Raw genomic sequence first — 13,319 nt, 5'->3', positions numbered from 1 at the left:
CACTGCAGCAACAAACAAATATAGAAATGTGTATTTTTACCGTCAAACAAATGTATTGAAAATCAATCGATTTTCACAGTTCTTAAATCCCTTTATGGATACGTCATATGAATCATCAATTACAATTTGCTTTACAATGAAAAGATTGATTTTCATTTTAATTTAAGAAAAAAAAATCCTCAGAGTTTTTTCCAATCTACCAAGAAAGCACCATGCAATCTATTTAGTCAATTTACAATGTGTATTGTTTATCCAACATAATGGCATCATATACTACGATGTGACAAACTGTATTATTTAAATACATTGTTCCGTACAACCGGCTGTATTATTCTTTTCAAAATTTCAGCTATTTACTGATATATACAACATAATTTGCTATAGTTTATAAAGAGGAATAATTGTCAAAGCCAGTTCATAAAAGAAACTACCAAAATCTTTGGAGATTTTATTTATTTATACAATATACTGTATATCGCAGTAAAAATATCTATCTGTCTGTCTATCTATCTTCATCATCATTGAAATTTTTTTTCTCATAATGAATATATGCACACACACTAAAGAAATCTAAAACTATAATTAACATTTTTTTGTAGTGAATAAAATGCTCTATTTTTTTAAAGTAATACTAAGAAATAATTACATGTGAAATAATCCAAGAATGTATCAATAACAAAGTTCTAGCAACTTTTTAAAATAATGTTCTTCCCAAAATATTTAAACCCCTTAACTCAAATTGCCCAATCCACCTCATATTTTTTTTCGTGTAAAACAAGGCAACTTGTAGCATTCTTAAAGTTCTAACAGTGTGTCTGCAAACAATTCGATTCCGAAGCAAAAACATTTTCAAAACAAAATGCTAAAAAAATATGGTATAAATACATTTATAAAAATAATTTTTAAACCTTAACAGCATATTAATAATATTTGAATGTTATTTATATTGATTTTTAATAAATATTATTATTATTATTATTATTATACTACAACATGTTGACGATGTACTCTATAGCAATTTTAATAATATCCATGTTATTTTTGATGGCTTCTTGCAAAATAAGAACAGCTGCAAACTATAAATCAAAGTATCAAGTATATTACATTTTTTCTTACTTCAAATGCTGTTCAACCTCTATTCAAATATTCATAAAAAAAACCAACACTTACACACACACACACACACACACAGACAATATTTCTTTGCCCTGAATTTTCCCCTGACAGTCAAAAAAGCTAAGCAATTTTCCTGTTAATCATTTTTAGTTTCGGAGCATTTCTTTTTCAACAGATGTGCAGAAGTTAAAAAATCTACACCATAATTCATGTATGAATTTAAAACAATGATTTCATTCCTTTGACTGTTCACTGCACTCGGGGAATACAGTACTAGCAAGAATATCTAAGATACTGAAGACCAGCCTGCTTACAGCAGAAAACATCAGATAAATATGAGATAATAGGAATTATTAGTAGTCGTAAAATATTTTTTTGTTTTATGTATCCTTTTATTCAATAAGACTACAGCAGAATCCCAAACCAAAATGAATAATTTTGCAATACAAAATATTGTTCATCTGGCACCATATCAACTTTATAATTATTTCTCTACATACAACTTATATGCCTAGGTAAAATAGGTGTGATCACTATTTCAAATTGACATCATCATACTTGGATAATAAAAGAATCTAGTGTTTTACTATTTAGCTTTAAAACTATGTCCCCAAATATATTTGTTTTAAGATTATTAATCAACAAGGTAGCTGAAAATATAAGATACTCTGACTTATTTCAGAGTAATTCTTTAAAAAAATATATGGAATGATAGTATGCGACAAGGAACAATACACGCATGACCACTATTTTCTGTGGGAATTAATTACCCCAAATTTATAAATTCTTTCTATCTATCTATCTATCTATCTATCTATCTATCTATCTATCTATCTATCTATCTATCTATCTATCTATCTAGTTTTTACTGGAAAATAATTTAAATCTATGCTGATAATTAATTAGGATACTGTCTCAAATTTTTCCTAAACATATCATTTGTTAATAGCAAAAATAGGACAATTGGAGGTTTAATAATGCTTTAATTTATTTCTATAGCCTAGAATTCCTTTGATAATACCTGAAGCCTACATGCTGACACCTGGAATCACACACAGCGAGAGAGCCATTTGAACAGAAAACAGTTAACAGCTCTAAATCAGAAACTTCACTGGAAGTTGAAAAATGGAAAATGAAGATGTCCTTCTATTCTGGGCTCAGACCCATGTAAATGTTGCATAAATCCCTCTCACAAATCTCTTTTAACATGCAAATCCATAAATCATCAGAACACTGACAAAGAATTTAACCAGCTTATGAAACTAATGCATATTCTGTCTGGAGTTGGATACTGATAGAACTATCCAAAACATCACCCATCACCAATTTATTTTTGGTCAAAGGAGAATAATTTATGTAGTCATTTCATCTATCCATACGATGATTTAAATGCTGAGGACAATCACTGGTATCATTTGTACATTAGTAAGATGGCCAACGGCACCTCGTTTACTTAAAAGACACAATGGAAACGCCAACAGAAAATTGACAGGGAGTACTTACTGAAGATGGTAAACCTGGAGGGACTTTCCTAACTTTCTTTGTCTGTACTTCTGAAAGAGGAAGACAACAGGGGAACGGTGAGAGCCATGTTTGCAGGCTCAGATCTTCACAGTCTGTGATTTAGCACTGAGATCAGCGTATCTTTATCAAGTTGTATAAGACAGTTCTGTAGAAGTTACACATTAGAAATGTAAAGGAAGTTAACTCACCAACAGAAGTGCTGTGCAGAGGCCTCCTTCGTGGGTTATTGCTAGAATACTGATAGTACTGAGAACCAGGTTTGGTAGGAGAAAGAGTTCCTGGGTTGCCCATTTCCATATCACCTCCAAGGAGACTTTGCTAAAAGATTTTTGAAAAATAAGTATTGTTATATCTAACTTTTCCCCTATTGCCTTTTTTCTATATGCTGATTTAAATAAATATGCTGAGTCAAATATATGTAAGTCGGCAACAAGAAAATCGTTGCAAGCAGTGACTCAAAATGCATTGTTTTAAATATTAAAAAACAGCCTTTTTAAAATAATAGAGAACAATTTCACTATTTAGGAAAAGAAATGCTTACATGTTTATTTATTTAATTTTTTTTTTTTAAATTAAAATGTATTATCAAAACAGCCAGAACTCCTTATTTTTTCTGAATTATTTAGGATGAATAAAATATATTGTGTTCTTCCATATAACTTTTTAGCCTCATACTAATAAGCAACTGCCAAACGATTTCATTGTGAAGAGATAATGATGCTAAAAAAGGTGTTTTGTCCCATAAAACTATTTTTAAAAGTGGCTTATTACCATATAAAATGTGCCAATCAAGTATATGGTCATTGAAGAAGTGTTTGTGTGTGTGTATGCGTGTGTGTGTTTGAAATTAGTTGTTGCTTGGCTACATTATTTGGAAGTGGGAAGAGAGATTGAGAAAAAAATTGCGAACATAAGTTTTTTAACAAAGCTACTTCAATATCACACTGTTACAACAAGAATGTGAGCATCCATAAATATGAAAAGTACTTACTTATAAATGGACAAGTTACTACTAATCCAGTAGAAATGGAATCTGAGCACAGTAACAAGGAAAAACCAGAGACTAACATTTTCTAAAAATTCTATTACTATAACTACATTGCAACTTACCCATAATATATAAATCCCCTGATTATACTCTGCACTGAACACATTGTTCTTTTAATTTTTCTGATATGCAATAAAACAGGTGCAGATACTACCATTTATATGATGAAGAAATTTCCCATTTAATAAAGAAATTTCAAAATTAAGTACCAAAAATCTAACTTTATCGTTACTTGTAATCAACTTTTACTGACTGAACTAATTACTGTACTTGATAAAGTACAGAATGTGTTTTCCCTAATCTAAATTCTAATCACCATGTCACTCACAACAGACTTAGTAATGCTTCACTAACACACTATTCACATGCAAAACACTCTAAATAGGCCAATTATGACTCTGCCCCTGTTCCCTGGTTAACCCGCTGAGAACTGAAAAATTTCACAAGACAGTCACCAACTAAAACAAAGACTCCTTGTTTTAAATTAAGGCAGTCTTTTTTATTCCTAAATAGTTCAACAAAGTACCATGTCTTTGTCTGAAAGCAGTTGGTCAAATATGACCTATGAGCTGGAAAATATATTTGAAAAAATAAGTAAATAAAATAAAATTTAAATATAACTTTTGCATCCTTGGAATATATGTATATTAAAATGTCTTTCCCTAGAAAAACAATACGTAAATTTGTTAGCAACAATGTACAATCAAGACTATATGTACTAAACCTTTACTTCCAAAGTCAGACAGGAGTTTTTCATATCCACAACTCAATATAGAAAAGCATTAAAATCATCTTCTTGGTAGTTCTTAAAAGGCCATAATAATGGTTGTTTAGGGAAACTGAGAATACGCTGTGCTAACAAGCAGTTTCAAGCAAATTTAATTATTAACGTTGATTTTTTAATATAATAAAACTTATTGAACTTTAGCAAGGAAAGCCCATTGGAATACGTCTTAGGAATCAGACATGTTAGAATATGCATCTTCTCAATTAAATCATTTATTTGGATATGTATCTTCTGTCTGTTAAACAGCTAAGTTTAATTTTTAATATGACTATTTTTTGGGGGGGAGGGGGGTGAATTAGTCACAGTTAAAAAAAAACTATTGGGGGGGGGGAGACATATAATACTGTATACACATTATACACATATATAGAAAATGGTTCCAAGCCACAGTTTCAACTATTTAATTGTATTCTAGCCACTTTGTAAAGTTGCTCACAAGTTACTACTTTAACTGCAAAAGCCTTCACTTCACAAATACTGTATGTCAAAATACTCTTAACATGTGATGCTTTATAGTTTAAACTTTTGCTATGAAAACTTTATGGACTACTTTAAGAGATAGATTTATCAAGTACAGTGCAATATATACTCAGGATAAATACCATGTGGATCTGATGGAGAGGTTTGTAATCCTTGACAATCCTAGGATTTTAAATCATCAGCAAACATATAAATACAATACTCCCCCAAAATGAACAGTCTTCAAAATAAGATATCAGTCACATATACTACAATTTCTAGCATAGTAGCCCTGACTGTAAACAAATAATTAAACAGCACTATATATCCCAAATACAAAAGTCACAAAACTTTATTAAAAAGCAAACCATTATGTTGCATGGCAAAACCCACCCATTTTACTTTCCATTCAAGCAGCGTAGTTATATTTTGCTACATATTAGATAATATATAATAATCAAATGTCTTTGCAGATATATAAATTTGTGTATGTTTAATCAAGGCATCCAAGGAGAGACGAGGGGACAGTAGCAAAACATTACTAGCTTCTCCTTCCATCTTTTCACTTAAGTGCCTCTAATGTGGTCTTTATTTAAGTCTTTGTTTTTCACTGGAACAGCTAAGTCATTCTTCTGAGGCAACAAAACATGCATTTATGTGCTCTTGTGGGGGGCTTCTCTAAGTACTCCACTGTGGAGAAAGAAGATAAATATATATCTATTCATTCTGAGGTACTTGTAAATAGAACAATAACCTCTCTACTATTGCTCAATCATCGCTAACATCTTTTAGTTGGAGGACAACACTGAAAAATCACGAGGTCACCATTTAACATTTGAGCTTTCTCAACTTAAAAAAAGATAATCAATTATCAAATCCAAAAGCTAAATTCAAAGAGTTAGTTTTCACCTACAAAGGCCTTGGAGTTTGGTATCTGCATGGGGAGAGAGACAGACAGACTGACGGATAACCTTTAGTCAAACAATTGAGTTCTTCAATGTTTTCTATTTTTATTATTATTATTGTTGTTGTTGTTATTATTATTGTTGTTGTTATTATTATTATTATTATTATTATTATTATTATTATTATTATTATTATATTTGTATGCCACCCCTCTCCGAAGACAATTTATTATCGCTATAGTGTTCCACTGCTTTTTAGTGCTGTTCAGTGTTCTGTTGACCGGAACAATCTGGAACCGAATACACTCAAAATTGTAGAAACGGTGGTAGACTTTAAGAGAAACCCACCCATACTGCCCCATTTACAATACTAGACAACACAGTATCAACAGTAGGGAACCTCAAATTTCTAGGTTCTACCATATCACAAGTTCTAAAATGGACACCTAACATCAAAAACATCATCAAAAAAGCACAACAAAGAATGTTCTTTCTGCGCCAACTCAGGAAGCTCAAACTGCCCAAGGAGCTGCTGATACAGTTCTACAGAGGAAGTACTGAGTCTGTCATTTGCACCTCTATAACTGTGCGGTTTGGTTTAGCAACCCAACAGACTTCCTGGGATAATTAGAACTGCATAAAAAACAATTGCTACCAACCTACCTTCCATTCATTCATCCATCTACTCACCCACCCATCCATCCATCTGTTCAATTTTATTTTAATTTAATTTAATTTATAGGCCGCTCTTCTTCTTGCGGACTCAGGGCTTGTATACTGCACAAGTCAAAAGAAAATATTTACAGACACCTCACACATCCTGGACATGAACTGTTTCAGCTACTACCCTCAAAACAATGCTATAGAGCACTGCACATGGAGCAACTAGACACAAGAACAGTTTTTTTTCCAAAATGCCATCACTCTGCTAAACAAATACAGCCATTTTTGGCCTACCGAAGCCCCGGCCCGCCCTTCTCATTTTTGCGAAAAATGAGCCTGTTTTGTGAAAAATGGACCCTGCAGAGGGCTCCTGGGGGCTGGAGAAAGGCAAAAACACCCCCATTTACCCCCCCCCCAAACAAACAGGTGACAAAGAGGTCATTATTTTTTTGAAAAAGGCCTGTTGACTGGACTTCTTGGAATGAGTTCCTTTCTCTTTCTCATGCTTCTTAAATTCAAATCAGATGTCAAACTACTTCATGTAGAACAGAGAAAAACAGTCTTCTATGAAACCAGATTACATTTATTTTCTAAGCACTTGTCAAATTATTGTGGATTGAGTACAGCTTTGGGCATTTCAGCACTCTAACCAGCTGCATTTCTCCACTACTTCCACTACGTATGTGATCTTTTCTTGGCCATATTTTATTCTCCATTTATGTAGTTTAAAAAAAATTACACCTTAAGAGGTTTAAAGCAAGCCAGTCAAATCTGCGGCACACGCTGGCCACGCCCAAGCCCAGTTTAGTGAAGGGGGAAAAAAGCTGAAATATGTCATGTGACGCCACCGTGAAAACACAGGTTTGACACCCCTGGTTTAAAATATTGGACAAAGATACGTTACAGTGAAAGGTAAGTAACTTGATGATATCTCCTAAGACTTCTCAATGCTATATGATTCTGCTATAAAACTCTTGTCTTCAATATAGTTCAGAGGGTACAACTAGCAACTAAGTTTTAAATCTGTATTGTTTAAGAGGTCTAACAAAAGACATAAACATTATCATATCATTTAATTTGTACCTCCAGGAAAGTGTAACACCATAAAGAAAAAAACCAGTTTTTCTTGAATTAAGAGACAATAAATGAAGGAATCAACCTAGAGTTTAGCAACATTGGGGGGACAATAGCATTATTGACAATAGTAGAAATTTAGATTTGTTGTAAACTGTTTTTTCACTTTGTTGTGAGCCGCCCCGAGTCTGCGGAGAGGGGCGGCATACAAATCTAAATAAACATAAACAAACATAAGCATGATAAAGACATTTTAAAAATGACATGAAAGATCTTCTGGTAAAAGAAAATGATATCCTAACTTCTCAGCCATATAAACATTCCAGTAGATGTCACTATACATTTCCATAATATGTTGTTTCAAGTTTAATCGGATTTGTATGCCGCCCCTCTCCGCAGACTGGAATGGAAAGAGGAATGTACATCGGCACCATTATTACAAAATAAAAAACACTCATATGCATATTTTCTAGAATTTTAAAAAATCCCAGCATGTTTAATGATTATACAAATAATATACTTTACATTCAACTATCATACAAAGGACAACTTATTCTCACAATCTCCCTTTTCTACATGATTTTTTTTTCATTCTCTATTTTGATACACTTACTTGATTAAAAGAAAAAAAGATAAGGACAGCAGAGAAGATGAAATAAAGATGAAATACTATTAACTTAAATATGCTTTGAGTTGGAAATTCCCTTTCTTATTCATTTATTCTGAGTAAAAGCATTCAATTTCTTTCTGAAATTCCTTAATCAAATAAAAGGTGAATATACTATATATTACAACAATGGTCCCAAAGCAAGAAAGGGTACATTTTGGAAAGTTTATTTGTTTATTTGTGGAAAGTTTATTTATTTATTTTATTTATTTGGTTGGATTTCTATGCCGCCCTTCTCTGCAGTCTCAGGGCAGCTTACAAAAATGAGAATAAAATACAGGACAAAATATAGCAAGAGAAACCCAACCTAAAGTTAATATTTAAACCCCCAAAATATAAAAACCAGGCATTCACATTCATTCTAACGACAGTTATGCAATAATATCCTCTACTGGAGCAAGACGTTAAGCTCAACGGCCCCAAGCCTGCCGTTAAAGTTAAGTTTTTCAAATCTTACGAAAGGCCAGGAGGGGGCGCGCGATGGTGCAAATCTCTGGAAGGAGTTGGTTCCAGAGGGCCGGAGCAGTCACAGAGAAGGCTCTTCCACTAGGCCCCGCCAGCTGACATTGCTTAGATGACGCGACCTGGAGAAGGCCAACTCTGTCCAACCTAATTGGCCGCTGGGATACGTGAGGCAGAAGATGGTCCCATAAGTAATCTGGTCCTAAGCCATGTAGGGCTTAAATTGTGTCCGGAGACCAATAGGTAACCAATGCATCTCGCAGAGTGACAGCGAGATGTGCGTATGCCTAAGAAGGCCCGTAATTTGCTTGTGTGGCTGCATTTTGCACCAACCGTAGTCTCCGAACATTCTTTAAAGGTAGCCCTATGTAGAGGGCATTGCAAAGTAAACTGTCTATGAAAGGGAATGGCTAAGATCTGGAGAACTATAGACAGAAAGCATCAAAGTACTTCTGTACAAGGTGCTCAGCCTGTGGACCAATTGTCTTGTACATATATTTAAAAGAGAATAAACAGTTGCAAATTGCATTAAGGTAAAACCTGTTTCAGTTTTTAGTTGCAACCTAAGCAAAAGAAGGCATTTTGTGCATTCTCTAGAAGATAAAGATTAGTTACATTTTGCATTTGATAGGAATTAGTTAGACTCTTTGGTCATAACTGTTATTTTTATCCTACTTCAGGTTTGTAATCTAAAGTTAGCCAAACTGGAGGCGCAGGAAGAAAGGTTTAGTTTCCATTAACTACACATGGTGCTTTTGATTCCTGCTTTAAACTTGGAAAGAACAGATAAATAGATAAAATAAATATGTCTGCTCCTGTCATGTGTGAATTCATTCCAGATTATGAAACAAAATCAAATGCAACCTCTGATGCAACATAATGAATCATGTTTTCTCAAGCAAGCAAATAAATGTAACTTGGCATTAATATACTGTAATTTAAAGGTCTGAAAAGGCTCCTTTAAAAAAAATATTTTTGTTACTTTGTTTTGAAGGAAAGCCTCGGATGTCCAATTCTTTTACAATACATATTTTGATAAATGAAAACCTAGTATTTCAGAGAGGCTCCCCCTCATGTATCATGTTGGAATAAGCTATTGTTTATTAATGTCAATGATAATTATTTTAATTGTTCTCTATACTCCCCTCTTCAATTGCAGTATTTCATAGTAGAGAAGCAAGATTAAATCTCCTATTTAAAAAATATCAACGATGAATTAATTTCCCTTATTTGCATACTTTGAACATTCAACATAATAGATAAGTAGACTCATTATTTGTCTGGTTGCAGATTTATTTTTATTGGGGGGAGAATAATAATGGTTTAATCCTGGACAATATTTTGCTATTTACACATATATAAATGATAGATGGTCCATAGAATTAAATGTAATAATACTGATATTGTCTGTAAAACAGAATCTGTAGTGAAAAAATCTCCCTTTCTTTTCCATTAAGAAAAAAATTAAATACTGCTTTTTACAAATAACTTTTAATAATTATTCTGAAAGTTCACATCCTATCATAATACATGATTACAAACAACACTTGTTCAATGAAGCAGTAGAAATAAGAATTCTGTCTTGAAACCATATTGTGTTCAATTAATTCCTTTTTAATTTCCCCCAATTTCACCATTTTTAAGAGTGTTTTTGAGATTATCCATTAAGAAGCAAAGGCAACTGCTTGAATTTTTCTGTTTTGATAAATATATTAATTTCTATGCCGCCCAACTCCCTAAGGACTCTAGGTGGCTCACAGCAAATATATAAAACATCAATAATAATACTAAAACCTCTAAAAACAGTTTAAAAACAAGTTACAATAAACCCCTACATACCATTCATAGCCGGATCTCGCTGGTAATCCCCATAGGATCAACAGCCCCAGGTCTGTCACAAAAGCCAGGTCTTTATTGCTTTCCAGAAGTCCAATATTGTGGCACTAGTCTGGACCTCAGGAGGTAACTGGTTCCAGAGATCCGGGGCAGCCACAGAGAAGGCCCTACTCTGTGGGCCCTTACGGGTCGCTGGGAACTATGTGGTAGAAAGTGGTCTGAAATCTGTCAAAGCCATCACTTAGGGTACATGGTGGAAAACTGAAACCGACATTTTATTTTTTGTAGATTTCTTTTAGATTGCATAATAAACAGAACATCTAGTATTCCTTATAAAGGTACTCAAAATACATGTATAGAGCAGAGAATTTGTTACATCATCTACACTCTTTCTTATTTTTCTCTAGTCATTTATTTATTTGTGGTTCAGCAACAAAGCTAAAAAAAATTATAATTATTTATAATTAATTATAAATAATATAGCAAGCAGTGATGTGTAATTGTATTAAAAAACTCTTCCCTGACACAGTTATGTCAAACAGCCATTTGGGTACTCCAAATGGTATTTAGGACCAAATATGTACTCTCATAAGATCTATCTGTCCATGAATGATAACAGTAGAAAATAAAAATAAATAAAAAGACAACAATGTCCTTTCATATATTGTAAATGGCTATACCTCTGTAAACCAACATCCGTTTGCTAAGGAAGATGAGTAACAGATTTCTGAGCAAATACAGGTACAAATGATACACTGTTAAAAAGGTGCCAACTGAAAAATGTAAAGATACGACAAAATACAATGCACTTTCAGAATCTTAATACGTTTTTTTACTTCAAACGTCTCAAAGTAAAGTCAGAGTCAAAGTTAATTTGATTGCTACATATGTATCTGAAAACTGCATATACTACGTAACAGGTGAATACATAAACAATAGTATACTGGCTCGTACAGTAGTTTATAAAACAAAATAATAATAATAATAATAATAATAATAATAATAATAATAATAATAATAATAATAATAATAATAATAATAATAATAATAATAATAATAATTATTATTATTATTATTATTATTATTATTATTATTATTTATTGGATTTGTATGCCGCCCCTCTCCGTAGACTTGGGGCGGCTAGCAACAATAATAAAAACAACATGTACAATCCAATAATAAAAAACAACTAAAACCCCTAATATAAAACCAAACATACACACAAACATACCATGCATAACTTGTAATGGCCTAGGGGGAAGGGCTATTTCAACTCCCCCATGCCTGGCGGTATAAATGAGTGTTGAGTAGTTTACGAAAGACAGGGAGGGTGGGGGCAGTTCTAATCTCCGGGGGGAGTTGGGTTCCAGAGGGCCGGGGCCACCACAGAGAAGGCTCTTCCCCTGGGGCCCGCCAAATGACATTGTTTAGTCGACGGGACCCGGAGAAGGCCAACTCTGTGGGACCTTATCGGTCGCTGGGATTCGTGCGGTAGCAGGCGGTTCCGGAGGTAATCTGGTCCAATGCCATGCAGGGCTTTAAAGGTCATGACCAACACTTTGAATTGTGACCGGAAACTGATCGGCAGCCAATGCAAGGCACGGAGTGTTGAAGAAACGTGGGCGAATCTTGGAAGCCCCATGATGGCTCTCACGGCTGCGTTCTGCACGATCTGAAGTTTCCGAACACTTTTCAAAGGTAGCCCCATGTAGAGAGCATTGCATTAATCGAACCTCAAGGTGATGAGGGCATGAGTGACTGTGAGCAATGACTCCCTGTCCAAATAGGGCCGCAGAACAGCATCAGCATCATGGAATTAAAACTGGCTTTTGGATAGCCTTGTGGCATGTAAGTCAATTAGCTGGTCTGTGATGTTTCCAACATTATAGGTGAGGGTGCATCGCTAAGGTTGGTGTTTCAATCTGTATCTTGTCTTATCAGTTTAGCACAGGGGTAGGCAAAGTCGGCTCTTCTATGACATGTGGACTTCAACTCCCAGAAATCCTGGGCTAACATGATTGGCTTAGGAATTCTGGGAGTTGAAGTCCACAAGTAGTGTTGGGCGAACCCAACAAAGTTTGGGTTCGGTGAGTTCGGCCAAACTTGCCGTGAATTTCAGGTGAGTTCGCCGAACTTGAACCCGACCACTCTGTGATGTCAAAGCTCCGCCCCTGGAATCCCATTGTGGGATTTTCCAGCTCCTTTTGTTGAAGGGACCTCCCTTTGTTTGCTTGGAAGAGAATGCAAAAGCATTGCCAGTTCTATGGTGTAATGGTTAGCCCCCACTGCCGCTGCCTCCACCGGAGGCCCCAGCAGTCGCCTGGAATGCAACGCTTTGCTCCTGGGAGAATTCCCCTTGGCGCATCCAGCTGGCAGAGGAAGCCTGCATTGCGGTGCTGATCGTCTCGCGGGAGGGGGCTCGGCTCCATCATCCCCCACTCCAATCTCCTGCCTTCGGGGGAATCCCCAGGGCTAAGCCACCCGCCTTCTGCCAAGGGCTGCCGAGCGGCCTTGACAACATTCAGTGTATAAGACGCACCCAGTTTTTGACGCACTTTTTAAAAGTAAAAAAGGTGTGTCTTATACACCGAAAAATACGGTACTTGCAACTAAAAGCATTTCACTGAATGATACCTGGAGACTTTCCTGTAGATTGAAATAATCTAAAATTCTTCCAACTTTGGTATAAATGGGGACATGTTTTTCCCCCAGTACCTTTAGAGGCCAAAACCAAAAGTATACATACTATATATGTTGTACACAAACTGTGTGATCGGT

The 13,319-nt window shown here is 34.7% G+C and overlaps 1 protein-coding gene across 19 annotated transcripts in view; it reads right to left on the bottom strand.

Moving 5' to 3' along the window:
* TCF4 (transcription factor 4) overlaps nt 1–13,319 on the bottom strand; it is a 557,076-nt gene that overhangs the window by 217,370 nt on the left and 326,387 nt on the right. For 16 of the 19 annotated variants that reach the window (XM_070743535.1, XM_070743531.1, XM_070743524.1 and 13 more), the window contains 2 exons: nt 2,829–2,958; nt 2,620–2,669 (listed from right to left, as the gene is read on the bottom strand). The exons of the other annotated variants lie outside the window; for them this stretch is intronic. In XM_070743535.1, the coding sequence (XP_070599636.1) occupies nt 2,620–2,669; nt 2,829–2,958 (180 nt within the window). The remainder of the gene's footprint in view (nt 1–2,619; nt 2,670–2,828; nt 2,959–13,319) is intronic. 19 annotated transcript variants of the gene reach the window in all.

The sequence above is a fragment of the Erythrolamprus reginae genome, chromosome 2, assembly GCF_031021105.1.
Source record: "Erythrolamprus reginae isolate rEryReg1 chromosome 2, rEryReg1.hap1, whole genome shotgun sequence".
Taxonomy (NCBI): Eukaryota; Metazoa; Chordata; class Lepidosauria; order Squamata; family Dipsadidae; genus Erythrolamprus; species Erythrolamprus reginae.
Note: the sequence above shows the minus strand (reverse complement) of the source record. Positions and strands in the feature narration are given on the sequence as shown.